Genomic DNA, 19,048 nt, shown 5'->3' on the forward strand with positions numbered 1-19,048 from the left:
GAAATTTAGAGTAATATAATTTTGCTAATTGATTGAGTGTAGACATTTTTAGGTCTTTATGAAGATTATTGTTTGTGAAGTACTAAGGGGAGGATGTTATTACTCGTAGGCAGATGGATTGGAAGGCCTGAAGTGTTTTGATATTGGATGGCTTTGCAGTGCCCCATAACTGAATACCGTATGTCCAAACTGGTCGGATTATTGATTTATAAATGATAAATTTATTGTGTAGGGAAAGTTTAGATTCTAGGAGTGGTTTAAGGATATGAAGTCTAGAGTTAACAGTTTTACGTTTATGTTTAATGTGTGGGCTCCAGGTTAGTCGTTTATCTAGGATTAGACCAAGATATTTTACTTCGTTTGCCGCTGGAATTATTAAATTATTTAGTGTAACAAGTGGAGCATCGAGATTTCTTAATGTGAAGGTTACTTGGACAGATTTAGTTTCGTTTATTTTGATTTTCCACCTGTTTGCCCATAGGCTGATCATATTTAAGTGGTTTTGGATCATTTCACTGGCTGTAACGTGGTTTTTGTGGGAGGCAGTTATTAGCGTGTCGTCAGCGTATGTACCTAGAGAGGTATAGAAGGTCTTAGGTATGTCATGAGTGAAAATCGAATAAAGGAATGGTGCGATGTCGCTTCCTTGTGGGACTCCAGCTTTAATAGCATAACGGGCTGAGTAGGTGGTGTTTAGGCGGACAGTAAAAGAACGATTTGACAGGTATGATTTAATTAAAAGAAAATAAGGGGCGGGTAAGAACTTTTTAAGTTTATACAATAGACCATCATGCCAAACCCGGTCAAAGGCTTGGGAGATGTCTAGGAATACTGCTGTACAAAATTGTTTTTTTTCCAGAGAGCTGAATATGATATCGACTGTTCTGTGTAATTGATGCATTGTTGAATGTTTTGGTCTGAATCCGAATTGAGTGTGTGGTATTATATTTTTGAAGGAAGCGAGAGGAAGGAGTCTTTTTAAAAGAATTTTCTCAAATATTTTAGAAAAGGTTGGGAGAAGACTAATAGGTCTGTATGAGGCAGGATCTTGTGGCGGTTTATTGGGTTTAGGGATTAAAATAACGACCGAGTGTTTCCAAGTGCTTGTGAAGTATGATAGTCTGAAGATAGCGTTAAATATGTGTGACAAAAAAATAATGATTTTATTGGGTAAGTTCTTTGTGATGACATTACTAATTAAATCATGACCGGGTGATTTTTTAATAGGAAGCTGTTTGATAATGTATTCAATTTCTCCAGGAGAGGTGTATTTAGCAGGAAGTGACATAGGAAGGGGTGAATTAAGAGAGCTATCCACTATTTCTAGTTGTGATGCATTAGGCTGTATATCGTGAGGAGTGAAGCATTTAGATAGATGCTCAGCAAATATGTTAGCTTTTTCAAGGTCAGTGATAGCCCAGGAGTTGTCTGCTTTGCGAAGAGGGGGAGAAGGTTGGTTTAACCGTAGTAGGGATTTGATTGCCTTCCATAGGGAGCAGTTGGTTGTAGTAGAGCTTCAACGTATGAATTATAGGAATCATTTTTATGTTTTCGAATTACCTTTTTAAGTTTGTTACTTAACTGATTGAGTTTAATCTTATCATTGGGATATTTTGAGTTTTGCCACTTGGCTCTAGCTTTACGTTTTTCTAATAATAAAATTTGGATGTGTTTCGGTATATTATTATGCAAAGATGGATTAGTTTTTGTTATGGAGGCACTCAAAGCAGCTGACTGTATTGATGTCGTTAGAGAATTATGCTTTTATATTAAAAAAATTTATTTCTAATAAAAACGAAATAGAATGTCTATTATATATGAATTTTTATCGCTAAATTTTCCGATAATAGGAGTTGGATCTAAAACAAAATTAATTAAAACATACTCCAGTGTTTGGGGCAAAAAAATAACCTACCATTATGAGTTAGGAGACTGATTTGAATGCTCTAAAATAATAAAAATACCTTTAAAAATACAATTTAATACACTAATAACAGAAATAATTTTAAAAAATGCTCTTAAAATTATTTTTTACTTTGAAATTTTGAATAAATGTGTTAAATTATATTTATATAAACTGTTATTTATAGGTATTAATTATTCATATCATTTTCACCATTTTCTAGTTTTACTATCTTCTTATTGTCTAGAAAATTATTTAAAACTAATGAATAATATACAATTTTTTGTTGTATGTGTGTATATTGTATTTACCTTAGTGCCTACACGTTCCAACAATAATTTTGGCTGGCGTAACATTTATCCGATCATTAAAAACATAATAAATATTTATTTTTATTCTTTTAGAATGAATGTTATCTAAATGTTTATCGAATTCTATTCATTCTTATATAAAAACGATTTAAAAACATAAAAATGCACTAAAAATATAAAATAAAAGTCTTTGATGTATGAAATAAATTTTGTGTTTGGAGAGCAATATTTTCGGTCTTACAGAGAAAATGCAATCTGCATTAAAATCCATTCCCTAATTATGACTTATTTTTTAATGTATATTTTTAGTGATTGCATACAATTGTTAAGAACCCCTGAATATTACATATTTGATTTTTATATATATTTATAGAAGTATTTCATAATCAAACAATCATAATGCAGAGTGTGTGTCGTACGACGCTGCTACCGTGGGATCCGCTAAATAAGGGTTTTTTGATGTACACGGGGCACCGTCTCGACAACACACAGGGGGCCAGTCAGTCGTAGAATAACCAGTGTTAGATTAACATTTTGTAGCTAAACTTAAGATTTTTTACTTCCAATTATACAATAAATATATTCATTATTTAAATATACAATTTGTGCGTACGTTTATTTTGTGTTGAGCGTAAAAACCTTAACACAATATACCTTGTGAAAATAACCATTAATATCTAGACTAGGTCGTTTGTCAGTCAGTCAATTACTATAGATTGTGATATCTAAAAATATTGGGCTGTATAATATAATACATTAATTATATTATATATATATATGTATATATTTTACTGTTATTCAATTTTTGATTCCATACAATTATGAAATTTGAGTCAATCTAAATCAATTTGTATGCATACATAAGACAATATTTGTAACTGTAATATGAAAATAATATGTTAATTTTCTAGATCTTTATTCAAAGTTTTGTGTTAGTAAATTAACAAAAATTCACGATTTAAATCATGAATGGTAAATTATCGATACAAAACAGTGATGAATAGTTTAATAATGATTAATGTAGAAACGTCCTAATTTCAAAATATATATTATCAAGACCATAAAGATAGTATATTATTGCACTTTGCAGTATATATACCTTGACTGGAATTGTTTAAATTGATGAAGTATATTTCTGATTCAATGTTGATGTCCAAACTCGCACTCACAATTACATGTAATTTATTTTGGTCAATAATATGATTATCCGTCGTTAGTTCCTGAAACAATGTAAATATTAAGCAATACAATCATACACTTATAAACTACCAGGTAGTTATAATTGTGTACTCAAATCATAGTTTCTACATTTAAAGTTTAATTTAAATTATATTTGTAAAAATCTTACTGTTTTAAGCATAGCTATTACATCTGTGTCCATATTGTATAAAAAATATAATTTGTCAATGATTGTGGACTCAATACCTAAAAAATACATAGGTAATCATGAAATAATTGAATTGAGTAAGTTAATTATAAATAATAGATATTAGTGTAATTATTTTTAATTAATGATATATCAATGTATTCAAATAATATTCAACAATAAAAAATTTAAATAAGCAAATATTTTATTAGATACTGATTTTTTGTATTGCATTTACACGGAACTTACTGTTGTTAAATGAATATTAACAATTGTATCTTAAATATAAAAGGTTACTTTTTTAAAAAAAAAACCAAGAGCTTTTTTTTTAAATATTATTAAATCATACAGAAATTTGATGGAGTAAATGAAGTATAAATAATAGGTACTTAATGGTTTACTTATGTGTAATCAATAATATAATACAATGTAGTACTAAATATCAATGTAGTCAAATATTATTCTATGTGTTAAGAACGCAGGAGCTTGTAACTCTAAAAAGCTTGCCTGTTTCTTATAAAATAAAGGTACCAACTTGTTAAAATAATGAAATATTATATAGTGGACTGTATTTTAAAGTATAATAATAATAAGACTGTTATAACCATAATAAGTAAAATAATATAATATATAGCAAAAACAATACAAAAAATAATAAATAATAAAAATAGAAAATGTATTAACAAAACTATATGAATTTGAGATATAATGACGGACTGTCGCACACCGTCCACTATCAGCCTGATAACAAATACACTATCGCAAGCTGACAATGGAGACAAGAAAACAACGTAGTACGCAGTCCTGCCATTATATTGCGCTGCACGTCTTAGCTTGAACACAATGATAAATAATTTTAGTTAATATTTTATTATTGATATCTTACATTGCTTTATATGGGACTAAGTATTGTTAAATGAATACCTATAATATATTTATTTAAAAAAAACGAATATTTTTTATATAGGTATATATGTACATATATATATATTATTAACAATTATAATATTATTAATGATATAATAATATATTACTTGTTATTCCTGTATTACTATTATAATTCTTCAATTTTTCACACATATCCTCATTGTAATCTGTCATATCTATGCATGGTTTAACAATATGGTTCAATGCTAATTGAGTTGCTTTATAGTTTAGTAATCTATCCTAAAAATGTTATAAAATTTCTTAGAGAAATATTAATACTGACATGAAACTACTAAAGTATAAACAGTTTAGCAAATCCCCCACCCCATCCCCGGAGATCTTAGCTCTGATTGCATGATCATTATTTAATAACATGAAAACTAATTGCTTAATTAATTATTAGTTCTGGTAAGTATCAAATATGTTACGGACCTATACTGTCCGTATAAATTATTTTATACGCATAAGATCGTACAATGTCAACTTTCCATAACTTATATAATTATTACTACAGGCATACGAGTACAGGACACGAGAGTGTGAAATATTATATTAGTATATTAATTTAACAATTAAAGCAGAGGAGTGTCTAGGACCAAAATTTAGGACAGGCCTTATTGTTATAATATATAAATATAATTTTAAAATGCATATTTTGAGTATACTTAAAGGTTAAAAATCAGGGTAGGCCCGGGCCTACCAGGCCTACCCGCTGAACACGCCTCTGAATTAAAGTAAAACCACACGTCTCTTTGCAAAAAGTCAAAACTCGTTGTCTTAGCGATTCGATAAGAATCATGGGTAAGAATACACAAGCAGTCTTTTCGGGACCCCTCGTATGATGGAGTCGCCACCCACTCTTTGTACAAAATCATATATAAGGAAGACCGTGAAAAAAGCTCGACAGACGGTTACAGCTGGGAGATGCAACTCTATAGCGCATTTATGGACAGTGGTAGTTACGGCATCAGGCACGCAGAACGCTCATGTCTCCGACACATTTCTTCTACCATTACCATAGAACTGTTGACTGTCTCGTCTCGTTCTCTCGTGCGTTTCAAATTTCAACGGTATTTTAAATTTTTTTGCGTTTGTACTTTAAAAAAACTGTAATTTTTTGTGTTTTGCTGTTGATATTATTGTTATAAAACATACTGCAATGCCTAGACACGCATATAAGTGTTGTATTGCTCAATGCAGCTCTTAAGGTTCGTATATTTTTGATGTATTATAATTTATATTTATTGTTTATTCAACTATTAGCTACTTATAGGGCTGTTCTTTATTTGATCAGTACAAAAAATAAAAATTTTATTTTCTACTTTATGTGTGCAAATCATAAAATTGAAATACCTAAGTACCTACATTAACGTACTACGTTATAGTATCGTTAAATCGGTTTTAAATTCATAACTAACAAATTTTCTATTGTTTATACCTAATTAAAAATCTGCAGCTACAAAATAAATGTAAATGATGCCTTACGTATTATACTGACAAATATGAACTATATAATACTTAAATTATAGTCCAATTAATTATTATTTAATTTAACCATTTGTAGGTACAGTATCCCACAGGTTTCCTAATTCTAGGACAAATATGGAAACTTATCTTAAGCGGGTCGAGATAATTGGAGAGGATCTTAAAACTATCGATCCATCATTAGTATATTACAAAAAACGAGTTTGCTCTCTCCATTTTGTAAACGATGACATAAGTCCAGGGACCAATAGCAAATTAAAAGCTATTGCTTTTCCTACTTTACATACACCTGGTAAATTCATTACTCAAAAAATTTAAATTGTTTTTTTAATTATCATTTAATTTTTTTTTCATATATTTTACATTATTTAAATTCAATTTTGACTTTCAGTTCCTATTGCAGCAGTTTTGTCTATGACTAGTCAAACTTATGCACCAGTACCTCTGGCTGAATCATCAGGTGTGTTTCATTTTTTTTATTCATATATTTTACATTATTTAATTCCAATTTTGACTTTCAGTTCCTACTACAGCAGTTTTGTCTATGACAAGTCAAACGTGTACACCAGCATCTCTGGCCGAACCATCATCAAATCAAAACGAATCATTTGGTATGTTATTCTGTATTCAATTTTTAGTTCATATATTTATATTTATTTGTTTTTCAGAGGAAAGTTTTGTGGAAGGAATATTTGTATTGCCGGACGATTCACCTATTCGTTGTATGTATTTCAGTTATTAATCTTAAACTTAAGGATGGCTGTAACAGTGTTACTTCATTAATCTTTTTGTTTCTTGATACATTTTATCACTTTTTTTCCTTGCTGATATTTAATTGATTAAGGAAAAGCGGCATGGTCAATTATTTTTTTGCTTAATAATTGCTTATTATTGCTTATTTTTTAATATTTAGTGCATGATAATGATGGACAAGTTATGGATTACAATAGTAAAAAGTCTACAAAAATAACCAAACCTAGAACTGGTGAATCTTTTATATTCTTCTTATTTCTTTTATGAGGATGTGGCACCTGTATTATAATAACTGTCCATTAGGCCGCATATTAAGTATTTAAAGCTTAACTGCTTAAAATCTGCAGGTATCCCATCAACAATATACCTAAAAAAGATAATTGCTGCTTAATGTAATACATTTTATAATTATTCAAAATAATTGGATTCTTCTAATGTTGGGATTTTGGCAAAAATTAGTGTCCATAAAGCTGCAAAATTGACTCTATGGTGCAAATCAATGTATGCTGACAATATAATTTTGAAAAGAAAGCTCCAATAAGAATCTTCAAAAGCTAAAACATTCAAGCAAAAATTAAGGGCTGCTGAAAATTTCTCTGAACGTTATATCAACGATAAGTTGTCTGGCAAACTATCACCAGCTGCTACTTTGTTTACTAATTTGCAAATTCGAGAAACTCAAAAACAGAAGAAAGAGAGAAGATTCATGCTAGATGAAAAAATACTAAGTTTGTCACTGTATAAGAAGAGTCCAAAATCCTATAAGTTATTGTCATCATTGTTTACTTTACCATACCGTCGATCATTAACTTCTTTGCTGCATCAAGTTAAAATCGAACCAGGTATATCTCCAGTTGTAATGTAAGTGTTTAAAGAAAAAGTAAATAAGTTAAAGGTCAATGAGAAATTTTGTACATTAATGTTTGACGAGGTGAACCTAAGTACAGAACTACATTACAATGCAGCTTCAGGAAAAATTGATAGCTTTGAAAATAATGGGTGTGCAACGACTCAGGAATTTGCTGACCATGCACTCGTAGTCATGGTGAAAGGAATTACCAAAAAATACAAACAGCCGATTGCTTATACTTTTATAAAAGGATCGACAGATAAATTTCTGTTGTGCGCTTTGATAAAAAAGTTGTGACCAGCATTCAAAAAACTGGGTTGAAAATAATTGCTACAATATGCGATCAAGGGGCTAGCAATGAAGGTGCAATCAAGTTATTGAATGAAGAAACTAAAGCTTACTGTTTAAAAAAAAAAATAAAGTACAGTGAAGATTTTTATGAAATTGAATGTGAAGGAAACGAAAGAATAAAGATTATTCATCTGTTCGACCCTCTACTGAAAGGCATCAGAAATAATCTACTACAAAAAGATTTAATATTTATGACAAACAATGAGAAAAAAGTAGCTCAATGGCAACACCTGGCAGACCTCTACAAGCTAGACAGCAGCATCGAGGAGATAAAAATGTTACCGAGGATTACTGATTATCACATTATTCCTGGTAAAATCAAAAAAATGAAAGTGAAAATAGCAGCACAGGTTTTAAACCAACGCGTTTCAGCACTGATGAGATTCTTATCCGGTAAATGTTAATATGTTCTACCATCTTTGTTTGAAGTTTTGTTTGTAATATAGGTACTATAATTTGAATGTACGGTTTCAGCCAAAGGAATACTTGATCCTAGTTCTCAAGACACAGCTGATGCTTGTCTTTTTTTCGACAAACTTTTTGATTCGGTCAATGGAAATTTGCATAAAATTGTTGATGGCAAAATTTATCGTTCAGCATTAAAAAAAAGAAGCCCTCACCATGAATTTTGGCAAAGTGCTTTGAAGATACTTAATTCTATGGTGTTTGTTGATTCGGTTACAAAAAAAAAAGTCTTCCACGCCACAACCAAGGACCATACAAAACTGGATAAAAACCATCAGAAGTATACATATTTTTACACATTATACAGTGTAATAATAACTTAGCATATTTTCAATACAATTGAGTTCTGTTTAACTAATAATTATTAGTTATAATAATAATTTTGATGATATTCCGATGTAATTAATTTTTCTATGTTTTCAAAATATATACAAAGTAATGGCAGAATACGGTGTACATTCCTTATTGGTTCGCAACTTCAACCAAGATCCAATCGAAAATTTCTTTGGTGCGATTCGGAGTCTTGGTTATCGTTCCAATAATCCTTCAACTCAGGGGTTTTCTTCAGCATACAATACTTTGATGTTAAATAATTTAAGAACATCGCACTCGGTTGGAAGCAATTGTGAAGAAGACTTCTCAGAAGGTGCTCTGGCTTCATATAATTTACTGTTTTCTAAGATAAATAATGATTTTACACAAAACATATATCATGAACCTAGCGTTGCTGATGGGTTAGTAAAAAATAAATCTGTATGTACATTGTACACTTGAGCTATCATACTTAAAGTTTCAAACCCAAAATTATATTGCTGGATTTATAATTAAAAAATTAAGTACAATTCTGTTTAAAAAATTTAAGATATGTATAGGTCAGATTTGTACTATAGCGTTGGTAAATCTCATGATCTCGTGATAGCAAAAGAATACAATGAACAACTTAACCTCAAGTATCCAAATGTTAGTTTTTGTCGTTTAATACAGGCTATAACTGATCTTATATATTTACAACTTCCTTCAATATGTCATCGGTTAGATTATAAGTTAGTTTTAATTTCTAAAATTCAAGAACAATTTAGTCTAAACATAATAAACTGTCCAATTCACTCTGAACAATTTGAAAACAAAATTTTAATTTCTCCATTAAATTATTAACAAACCACTGGTGTGTGGAAGTTAATCGTATAATAAATGGTAAAAAAAAATAAATTCTAACGAAAAAGATAACATTAAAATAGCAGCAACTAATAGGTATAATAAATTCTCAAAGTTTAAAAGTAAAACAATATTTCAATTTGCTTAAACTAAATTGCCATTTAATCTATTATGTTTAATAATATTTAAATTTTCTTTTCATGTATTATTCTTGTTTATATTATAATAATTTTATAGTATAATAATTAATATTTAATTTATTATTTATTTTTTATAATATTCATTGTTATTATTTATATTATGCTGTTAAATATAACAATATTATAGTACAATTAAATATTTTATTTTAATTTCTATTGTTTTCCAAACACCTATTAATTAACAATAATAAATCGGTAAAGAAAAAAGAATTTCAATTGATAAATTCAAAAAAAAGCGGGAATGTATTCTAGTAGCCGCCGTTCTGCCAGCGTTGTAGTTCTTACATCAGACACCAGGAGCGCTGTTTTCAATGCTCCAATTTTTAACACTGCAGTTTCCTATCTATTTAATTTTCTTATCTATGGGTTACAGTATAACCAATGGATAGGGATATCTATGACACTCAAAGGCCGGTCGTAACACCACTCACTATCTTACTATATATAATTTAATCTTAAGCTTATAACAACTGTATTCGTGCAAGGAATATTTTAATAAACGTTACGTATACTTGAACAACACGACGTATTCATTTTGTACGCTGATGCATGAATCGACCCAGTCGGGACGCAACAAATGTAACAGTCAATTGGTCGTTTTCAAAATAATATATGTATCATATAAAAATAATTGTTAGTTGTAATTTGTTTTAAAAAAATATGTAAAAATATGTGTAAAAATAATTATAAGTTATAAAAAATAATGTGCGTGAAAAGTATTTTAAGTTGTGAGCTATCATCGTTGGTATATATTCATCAAATGTTCTATTATCAAATGTTTTACATAAGACATATTGCATTTATCCTCTCAGCGGTGTTATTATATTTCCTCCATTTTTTAGCGATTTTCAAACCATTATGCAATCCTTCTATTGATTGGTTTGTGGAAAGTTATATTCATATAGCAATTTTAAATTGTAATCAAATATTTTTTATTTTTATTTTTCTTTCCATTTTGCCAACCCGTGTTTCTTCAAAATAGTCAAGTAAATTAGATTCGAGTAACAAGGAGTTTTAACCAAATGTTCAAAACATCTAATAAGTAAAAATAGAATTAACAGGAACATATGCTAGACGTCTAATTTTTTTTTATTTCAAAAGCTAAAATGGGATATTCTTTGTATTGTTTTGATAAACCACATTCTTGAATGATCTTCAAATAGATTGCGCAAAGTGAAAATGACAATCACGAATTTTGATATCACCTAATTATTTTTTGAAAGCATTCATTGCTGTATTTCAAAATCTAACACGATGATTTTAATTTTAAGTTGCTGTTTAATGTTTTTAGGCATTGTAATAAACGAATATATGTTTTTTTTTTATTTGGTAAAAGTGCATACACCGAAGGTAAAACTTTTTAAGATTGAATTCCGTGAATAGTATATGGTTGAGAAAATATAGACGGGGAGAATTCCATTTGCATATCAATGATCGCATTCGGACATTTTTTGAAAATTTTCTTTCGTGGGAAATAGAAGAAAACGATCGCAGTTTTCCTGTTCATCACCGAAAGAATTAAATAGTATAAATGACTTCACACCTGGTATTACAAGATCATACTATAGTGATTGAGGTTTTTGCTGTATTTTCGCGTTATTTTACGCGCAGAATAGTGATTTTCATTTATCGTACGTCGGGCATTTGACCGGAAACTGCTATTCTATTTAACTAAAATTTTTAAAATTATATTAGATTATAAAATGTATTATACTATAAACATTTAGTTATTGATTATTAATCATTATTATTATCTTTAAAGTAATAATTGCTACAACAGTGAACAGATTGAGTATCTACTGCAGAGTTCAATATTCTTAGCAAGCTCCTTTAAACTTCCTTTTACGCTTTTGGCAATGTCCGGCAAATGAATATGTGATATTAAGGTTAAATTAAAAAAATTAAAAAAGAATATTTATCTGAATATATTATTATTGTTTTAATTTTTTTTTACATTTTTAACATATTCTTAAATAGTTTTTACTCTTTCACTTTAAGACCTAATATAATCTAGAGTCATGTTAAATGTATTTTTTTGTATTTTTGCGTTATCTTTCAAATAGCACTAGACTACACCGTCTATCATAGTCAACTGAAACACAATGCACTCCTGTATGTAGTACAGACTATAGAGGCAACATATTATTTTTATTCCAGATAAATGACATCCGATAATATTTATTATCATAACATACTATAATCGTATAGATATTGTGCAATACCTAATAAAGCTGGATGTAAATAAATACATGCTATTATTCAACTTAATAGCAAAACCTATAATAATAATTATTGTAAATTTATAGGTTCATACATAGGTAACTTTCTTAAAGTAATATTTTTGTTTCGCGACGAAAATATACTTCGACCTATTTACCAAGCGATCATAAGCGATCGTAAGCGACGTAAGATCATTAAACATTACAAGGTACGAGGATCTCCTACCCCATGTGATGTCTCCATCTTACAGTTTACACGCATGTAAGATCAAAACATACTTTAAAATCATAATATAAATGGAAATCTACGTGCGATTCTAGATAATAGTTTTACCTTTAAATTTTATAATAGGTCAATTTACTCTAATGTCAAAACTAACGGCATTCTATTGAAACTAGTGAACAAAAATTTGCTATGTTATACGTAAACAATACATACGGGCAAAGCGTCATTTAATAAATCAAACAAAATTATTTTAACTTATTAAACTATTTAACTTATTTTAGATTCTGAACTCTCTTTAGATAAACATTTTTCAAAAATTTTCAAAAAAAAGTGACGGAAAACGGGAATTTTTAAGCAAAATAAGTTTTTGACCAAATCAATTTTTTTATATCGTTGTAACTCTATAATAATGAACCACTGTAAATACTTGAAATGTTGAATAATAGTATTAATATTAGTATTTATTAATGTTAGTCTATATAAAGTTAAATTTCTAAAATATTTTGACTTTTTTGAACTATTCATAGACAACTGAAATTTTCAATTTTCCTCATTTTTTAATTTTTTTTTGAAGTGTCGATTTAAAAAAATTTGGATCACCAAAAACTTGACAATTTAATGCAAGGTTTCTTATGAGCTTTTCTTATTGTATTTAAAAAAAAATCAAAAATCGTTAATCACAATTTTCTTTTATAAGCGTTTATAGTTCAAATTTTTATGAAATTTGTCAAAATCGCGAAAATTTGCAAGTAATTTTGTAGTTAAAAATCATAAAATCTTTTTTATTTATATCTTATGTTAAAAATTCAACATTAAGTTTTCTATAAGTTTTCCTTCAAATAACTTTAGAGAGAACTCGAATCATCATTATAGGAAAAATGTTATGTGCGTATGAATTTTACATTTTTATGAAATTGCGTAGCGATAACGATTTATCCTCAAACGATTTTAAATATTTGTTATTTTTCAAAAAGTATTAGTCATAGATACTTGAAGATTTCACCAGTTTTTAGGTTGGTATTTTCTTTACAGGGTATAATTTTCAAAATATTTTGCTTATTTTAAGGCATTTGAAGTATTCGTGTTTGTTTAATTTTTTTTTTTTTTTATAAATATCGATACGATTTTTTTGGCTAATTCAAAATATTTGAAAATAGAATACAAAGTTACTCAAAAGTTATTCTTAAAGTGATTCAAAAATTATAAGAATACATAGACAAATTTTTTTTTAATTGGCTTTTTAAGTTCAAATATTGACAAAAATTCGACAAAATCATGATTATTTGCAAATTATTTTGTGGGTATGAATCATAAAAATTTTTATATCAGTAGCTAAGAGTTGCAAATTGAATACAAAATTTTTCATAAATCAGGCAAACAATCATTAGAAAAGGACTTAAACTTTGGTTTATTCAGGCCGTTAAAACATAAACCTCCTTTTTCATCAACCACTGGAAATATATCCTAGGCTGACAAATTATCTCCATTCGGAATCGTTTTTAGTATAATGTAATGATATCTATCATTGGATTCAAATTTAACACTGCTATTATAGTTATATTATTGTGGTCCACACGGCATCTAATGTACAGCAAAACGGTTCCCACTTTTTTTCATTTAAAAATGTTAACTCAAGTTGAAATAATGGTAATTTACATTTTTACATTGTGTCAATTGTAATTAAAATATTCTAACAATGAAATACTGCATCACCATATTTGTTCGATCTTTTTGACTGTCGAGTTGCCGCCGTCGGATGTCGCGCTATGTACTATGGTCATGTTCGCTACGCGCCGTCAGCCGCAATGCTATGTTGGCTAGACTGTCGTTAACAGCGTTTTGTCGCTGGCGAACCGGTGCGTTCGTTGTGCTTTCTGTTCGGTTCCGTCCGTGAAAGTGTACGCGTTTCCTCGTCCGTACCATCTGTACGCAAAACCACGTTTTTTTTTGTGCCGTTTAAGCTTGATTATTTGCGTTGCTTTGGTATCGTTAGCGCTCCGTTGCTCTACGTGTAATTACTGTTGCTGTACAGTCCGTTCTCCGTTGATTCACGAGTTCTTTGGTTGTTGTTGTCAACGCATTGCGCTACGCTCAGGTGCACACACGTGAACCACGTGTCAACTCGCTGCTCCGCTACGCATTCGCTTGTTCGTGTACGTGTCGCTCCACACCAGTGTCCAGTACGACAAAAGGCTTTTCCGAACGATCGCTTGCTCGCGATATCCCACAGCTCAGCCGTTCATCACCACCTCAATACCCACAGTCACAGTTGCAGTGGTACAGGCCAGACGGTGATCCCAGCCCCTCCCCTTGTACCTTGTATTAATGATTTTATAATATTGTTATCCCTTTTATTATTATTTGTATTTTATTGCTCTTCTTGTTATTTTATTATTATATTGTGCTCTGCATTATAAGCAAATTGTTAGTCACTTAAATTTTCCCACTCACGAAGGTCCGGAGGACTTAGCGTCCAACGTACGTCTTAGTAAGGCCCGTTGTTGTAAACAATGTTAAATGTTGACTTTTTCAATTTGTTTTTTCAATGATAACTATAATATTGTACTTACTTCAATGGATAAGACCGGTTTTTCGATTGCTTTAAGTATATTACTTAATTTGTCTCCTTGTTCAGAACTTATGGTGAAAAGTACTAAGAACTTGTACATAGAAATGTGTTTTCTATACAAAATATCGTCGTCTAACTCCGTCCATAACTTCTCATTATTTAACCATCTCCTTAATTTATGCAATATTTGAATTTTGTCCTTCGTGATATTGTTCTCCTGAGAATGATATAATAAGGTAAACAATTTAATTAAAAAATAAACGTAATGTGATTATCATATAGTATTTTAAAAATTGTAGGTATATTTCTAATGATTAGTTTTTACTTAACTTTAGAATTTAGATCAAACTAATAAATTAATAACCTATAAATTTATTAAAAAAAATATATGGCCGTCATAAATTCAATCATAATTCATCAAGCTTAAATCACTTAGTGTATCTAGGTATCTATAATAGGTACCAGTATTTTTAAGAATTATCTAGTTCTGTAATTAATTATGTCTTATAAATAAAGTTTCGTAAAACTGATTTCTATGAAGTTTTAGTTCTACACTAGTTCTAACTGAGACTTATTGAGTTGTATACAACAAGTTTAATCTTTGTCGCATATTATACTTATCAACTAATAGGTATTTGCTTTATTACTTTATATAATTTTTTTTTGTACATTTTATCAAATTATAACAATTATTTCAATAAGTTATATTACTTGATCAGTTATAAGTAATTTTACTTATTTTTCATATTATTAAGAAATATAACACCTATTGTTTGTGTAGTATAACTTGGTATTTTATTTCAAGACCATACTGTTGATTTTTTTCTTCGAATTAAAGGTTGAAGATAAAAGAAATTTTAAAAATTTAAGTTATATGGGATTTGAAACCATTTTTAATCATTTTGTAGTTGAAATTTGTTTTTGTAGTTGGATTAAATTAATTAGATTAAAAAATATTTATCAATATTATGTTATTAAACATCATATTTATCATGACTGATGACTAGAAACTCATCTACCATTTTCGGTAAATATTTATTTTTTAAGTACAAAAAAACACCGGGCACAATATTTTACACCCAATGAAAACTGTTAACTAACTGAACTCTCAGACGTGATAATCGACTTATTCATTTTTATTTAGTAACCGAGTTATAGACACCCAAAACTCACTGATCAAGTGAAATGATTATCACTCGGCTAACTCAAAGAAGTATCCGCAATTGGTATATTATAATTGTGACTTTGAATAATTCGTCTGCAACTAATATAACGTAGCCTTTTGGAGATAAATATGAGCCCAGGACCGTACCCTCTCTGCTCTCCATCAAATCTTGGCCATTTGTTAATATTTAACTGATATTTTATAAATCAAATGTACTCACATAATCTAAAAAATGTCTTCGAAACAATAATACTGCTGAACTGGGAAATGGTTTAGCGTAATCAATTTGAACAAATTTTATTTCTTCTTCTCGTACTGCCATCCTTACATTACCAGTATCTCCAAAATTGTTTCCTTCAGTAGTCATTATATCTAATTTCAATGTTAGTAATAGTAAATTCCATATATCTACATGTTTTTTTTGTGTTTTATAATCATTAGAATATAATTTTTCTCTTATTGAATTGAAAAAATTTAAACCTGAAAACACAAATCCCATATTTAATAAAATTACATTTATATTAAAAAAAAAAAAATAATAATAAATCGAATTCTAACACCCATTTATAATATGACTAATCTGCACAATATGCAAATCAATATGTATTCCAATAAATGAAAACAATTAAATATTAATAAAGGTAATAGTATAGTAAGGTAACATAAATCACTAACTAAATATTGCCCTAATTAATTTGTTAATAAGTGATTTTCTGATGTAGCTAGTGAACATATACTGCTGAAAAATACTACACGGTTATGCCAATCAGAGAGTATTTAGTGGTTTTATCAAAGGTCTCTGTGTTTCCAAGAAACTAGCTTTTTATATTGCGGTAGAGTCCTTCTTCAGCTATACATTGTCTCTAATTCTAAGGAAACCACATGCTTTTAACTTCATTGTAACAAATTTGTGTTAATTTTTAAGTTACCTTAGTATACAAAATATCCATTTTATCAGTAATTGAATTTATATCAAAAGTTTTCAATATCAATAATTATATCTGAATATGACATTAAATTATTGTTTGCATAAAATAAAATAATATTGTTTAAGTTTTATAGAAAAATAATGAATATCAATGATATTGATATTTAAATTATTTATAGTTTAAATATCGTTTAAATTTAATTTAGTATTTAAAATAGAGTTGTATTAAAAAATAGCTCCCAATGCTGTAAACGTGCTTCATAGGAAACCACCAAGTGTACTGATTCCCTTACTCGATATCCCGCATTAGCTGAACTCATTGCGGCATTCAATGCCGGCCTGTCAACCATTTGCGATGAAACTTCTTATCGTTGTCATCGATATGTGCGAAGTTCATGCAGTGATCTAATTTTAGATGCTACAAAGTTTCACCAGTTGAAATTCATAGAAAATTTATGAAAATTGATGAGTAAGCATGCATCAGCGTTCAACACGTCCGCTTATGGTATAACGAGTTCTCCAAAGGACGCAGAGATATCCACTATGAACAATGAAGCGAATTCCAACGAAGTTATGGCGAAAATTGAGAATTCTGCTAGAAGATCGAAGGATAACGATTCGGTAACTGGCTGCCCGGGTACCCGAGGTTAGTGAAAAATCAATCAACACGATTTTGACTGAAAGGTTAGATTAAGGTTAGGGTTAGGCTAGGTTAGGCTAAGATGGGTAGGACCAAGGACTTAATTTTGGACCTAATTTGGTTGGGATCTCGTTGAACATGACCTTTACAACCTTGATCTTGCACCTTGTGACTTCTAGTTGTTCCCAAAATTAAAGCAATACTTGAGTGGACAATGATTCTAGACGGACGAAGTGTTGCGGGAAGCGGTCACAAAATTACTCTACCAATTTATTGACAGAGGACTTCTTTGAAGTGTGTTACCATAAGTGGATTTGTCTTCAACAAATATACAGAGAAAAATCTGGCAAATATGTTGAAAAATAGCTAGGAGATAAGCCTTTCCAATGGTGTATTTTTAAATTTAAATAAAAAAAAAGTTTTATAAATGAAGGAAATGAGCGAACCTTAATTTTTTTCACAACTCTCATATATAAAATAAGATTTTAAATGTTTATTTATCAGATTTTTTGATTTCAGTGTGATATACTTAAAATGGACTTTTTATTAAAAATTCAAGACAAATTACTCATTTTATAAGTGTTCAATTGTAGAATGATATCTACATTTTCGTGAATTTAAGGAATTTTGTAAAAATATAATTTTTTATAATAATCATATAACACAGAAAATATTTTTTTTTATTTAATTTAAAATAACTAAGGGAACATCTTTGATGACAGAATTCAAAATCGAATCATTGTATCCACAACGTATTGTGTACACTGTACACACACTTCATTGTAAAATAAAAACTTTCATCGCCACGTTCAGAATTTGAGAATATAAATAACCACGATACTTAAATTGATTGCTTTTTTTTATTGACAGAAATTATTTATGTCCTCAATTATATCTTACAAAATCTACAATGAATTATCCCGAAAAACTAAAAAAAAAATTATTTTTTCTTTTAAAAATATTTTAGATTGGTTTAATCAAATTGATCAATTTAAAAATTAGAAAAAAAATAATATCCTATTTTTTATTTTATATTATCCAATTAACAATATTAATAATATATATATGTGTGTTATAATATTTACCATCAGTGACCACTTTATATGCAAATTGATAGTTCTTAGAAAAATAATATGTACTTGCAGCATTATAGTACGATTGAATTAATACCATATACTCTTTATACTCTTCTGATAAGTTTTTCTAAAAATAATTTTGTTTACCATAATTATTATATTAGTATACATTCGTAATACATACATAACTTATAAAATAAAAACATTTATTAGTTTAATTTATCATATATCCATATATAATGCTCATAATTTTTTTTTTTCATAAAACTCAGTGGGTATCTAGGTAAAATTTATTTAAACTAAACCAAATAATTTTTTTGAAGACACTCGTACATTTTATAATTAAATATTTTATTGTTACCAAGTATGTTATATTTTACTAGATAATTGTATATGTTAATTGATGTTTGTTCATTTATTTATAATTTAATGATTGGGTGTAACTTCATCATAAATTAT

At 28.8% G+C, this 19,048-nt stretch overlaps 1 protein-coding gene and 1 pseudogene across 2 annotated transcripts in view; one reads left to right on the forward strand and one right to left on the reverse strand.

Moving 5' to 3' along the window:
* The window catches only part of LOC114126139 (uncharacterized), a 53,295-nt gene that overhangs the window by 13,665 nt on the left and 20,582 nt on the right, over nucleotides 1–19,048 (reverse strand). For both annotated transcript variants that reach the window (XM_050206419.1, XM_050206420.1), the window contains exons 6-11: nucleotides 18,599–18,716; nucleotides 16,166–16,425; nucleotides 14,782–14,997; nucleotides 4,615–4,747; nucleotides 3,563–3,639; nucleotides 3,314–3,434 (exon numbers count right to left, since the gene is read on the reverse strand). In XM_050206419.1, coding sequence (XP_050062376.1) covers nucleotides 3,314–3,434; nucleotides 3,563–3,639; nucleotides 4,615–4,747; nucleotides 14,782–14,997; nucleotides 16,166–16,425; nucleotides 18,599–18,716 — 925 coding nt within the window. The remainder of the gene's footprint in view (nucleotides 1–3,313; nucleotides 3,435–3,562; nucleotides 3,640–4,614; nucleotides 4,748–14,781; nucleotides 14,998–16,165; nucleotides 16,426–18,598; nucleotides 18,717–19,048) is intronic.
* Nucleotides 8,606–9,714, forward strand: LOC126551989 (uncharacterized; annotated as a pseudogene).

Source organism: Aphis gossypii, chromosome X, assembly GCF_020184175.1.
Source record: "Aphis gossypii isolate Hap1 chromosome X, ASM2018417v2, whole genome shotgun sequence".
In the NCBI taxonomy this organism is placed as follows: Eukaryota; Metazoa; Arthropoda; class Insecta; order Hemiptera; family Aphididae; genus Aphis; species Aphis gossypii.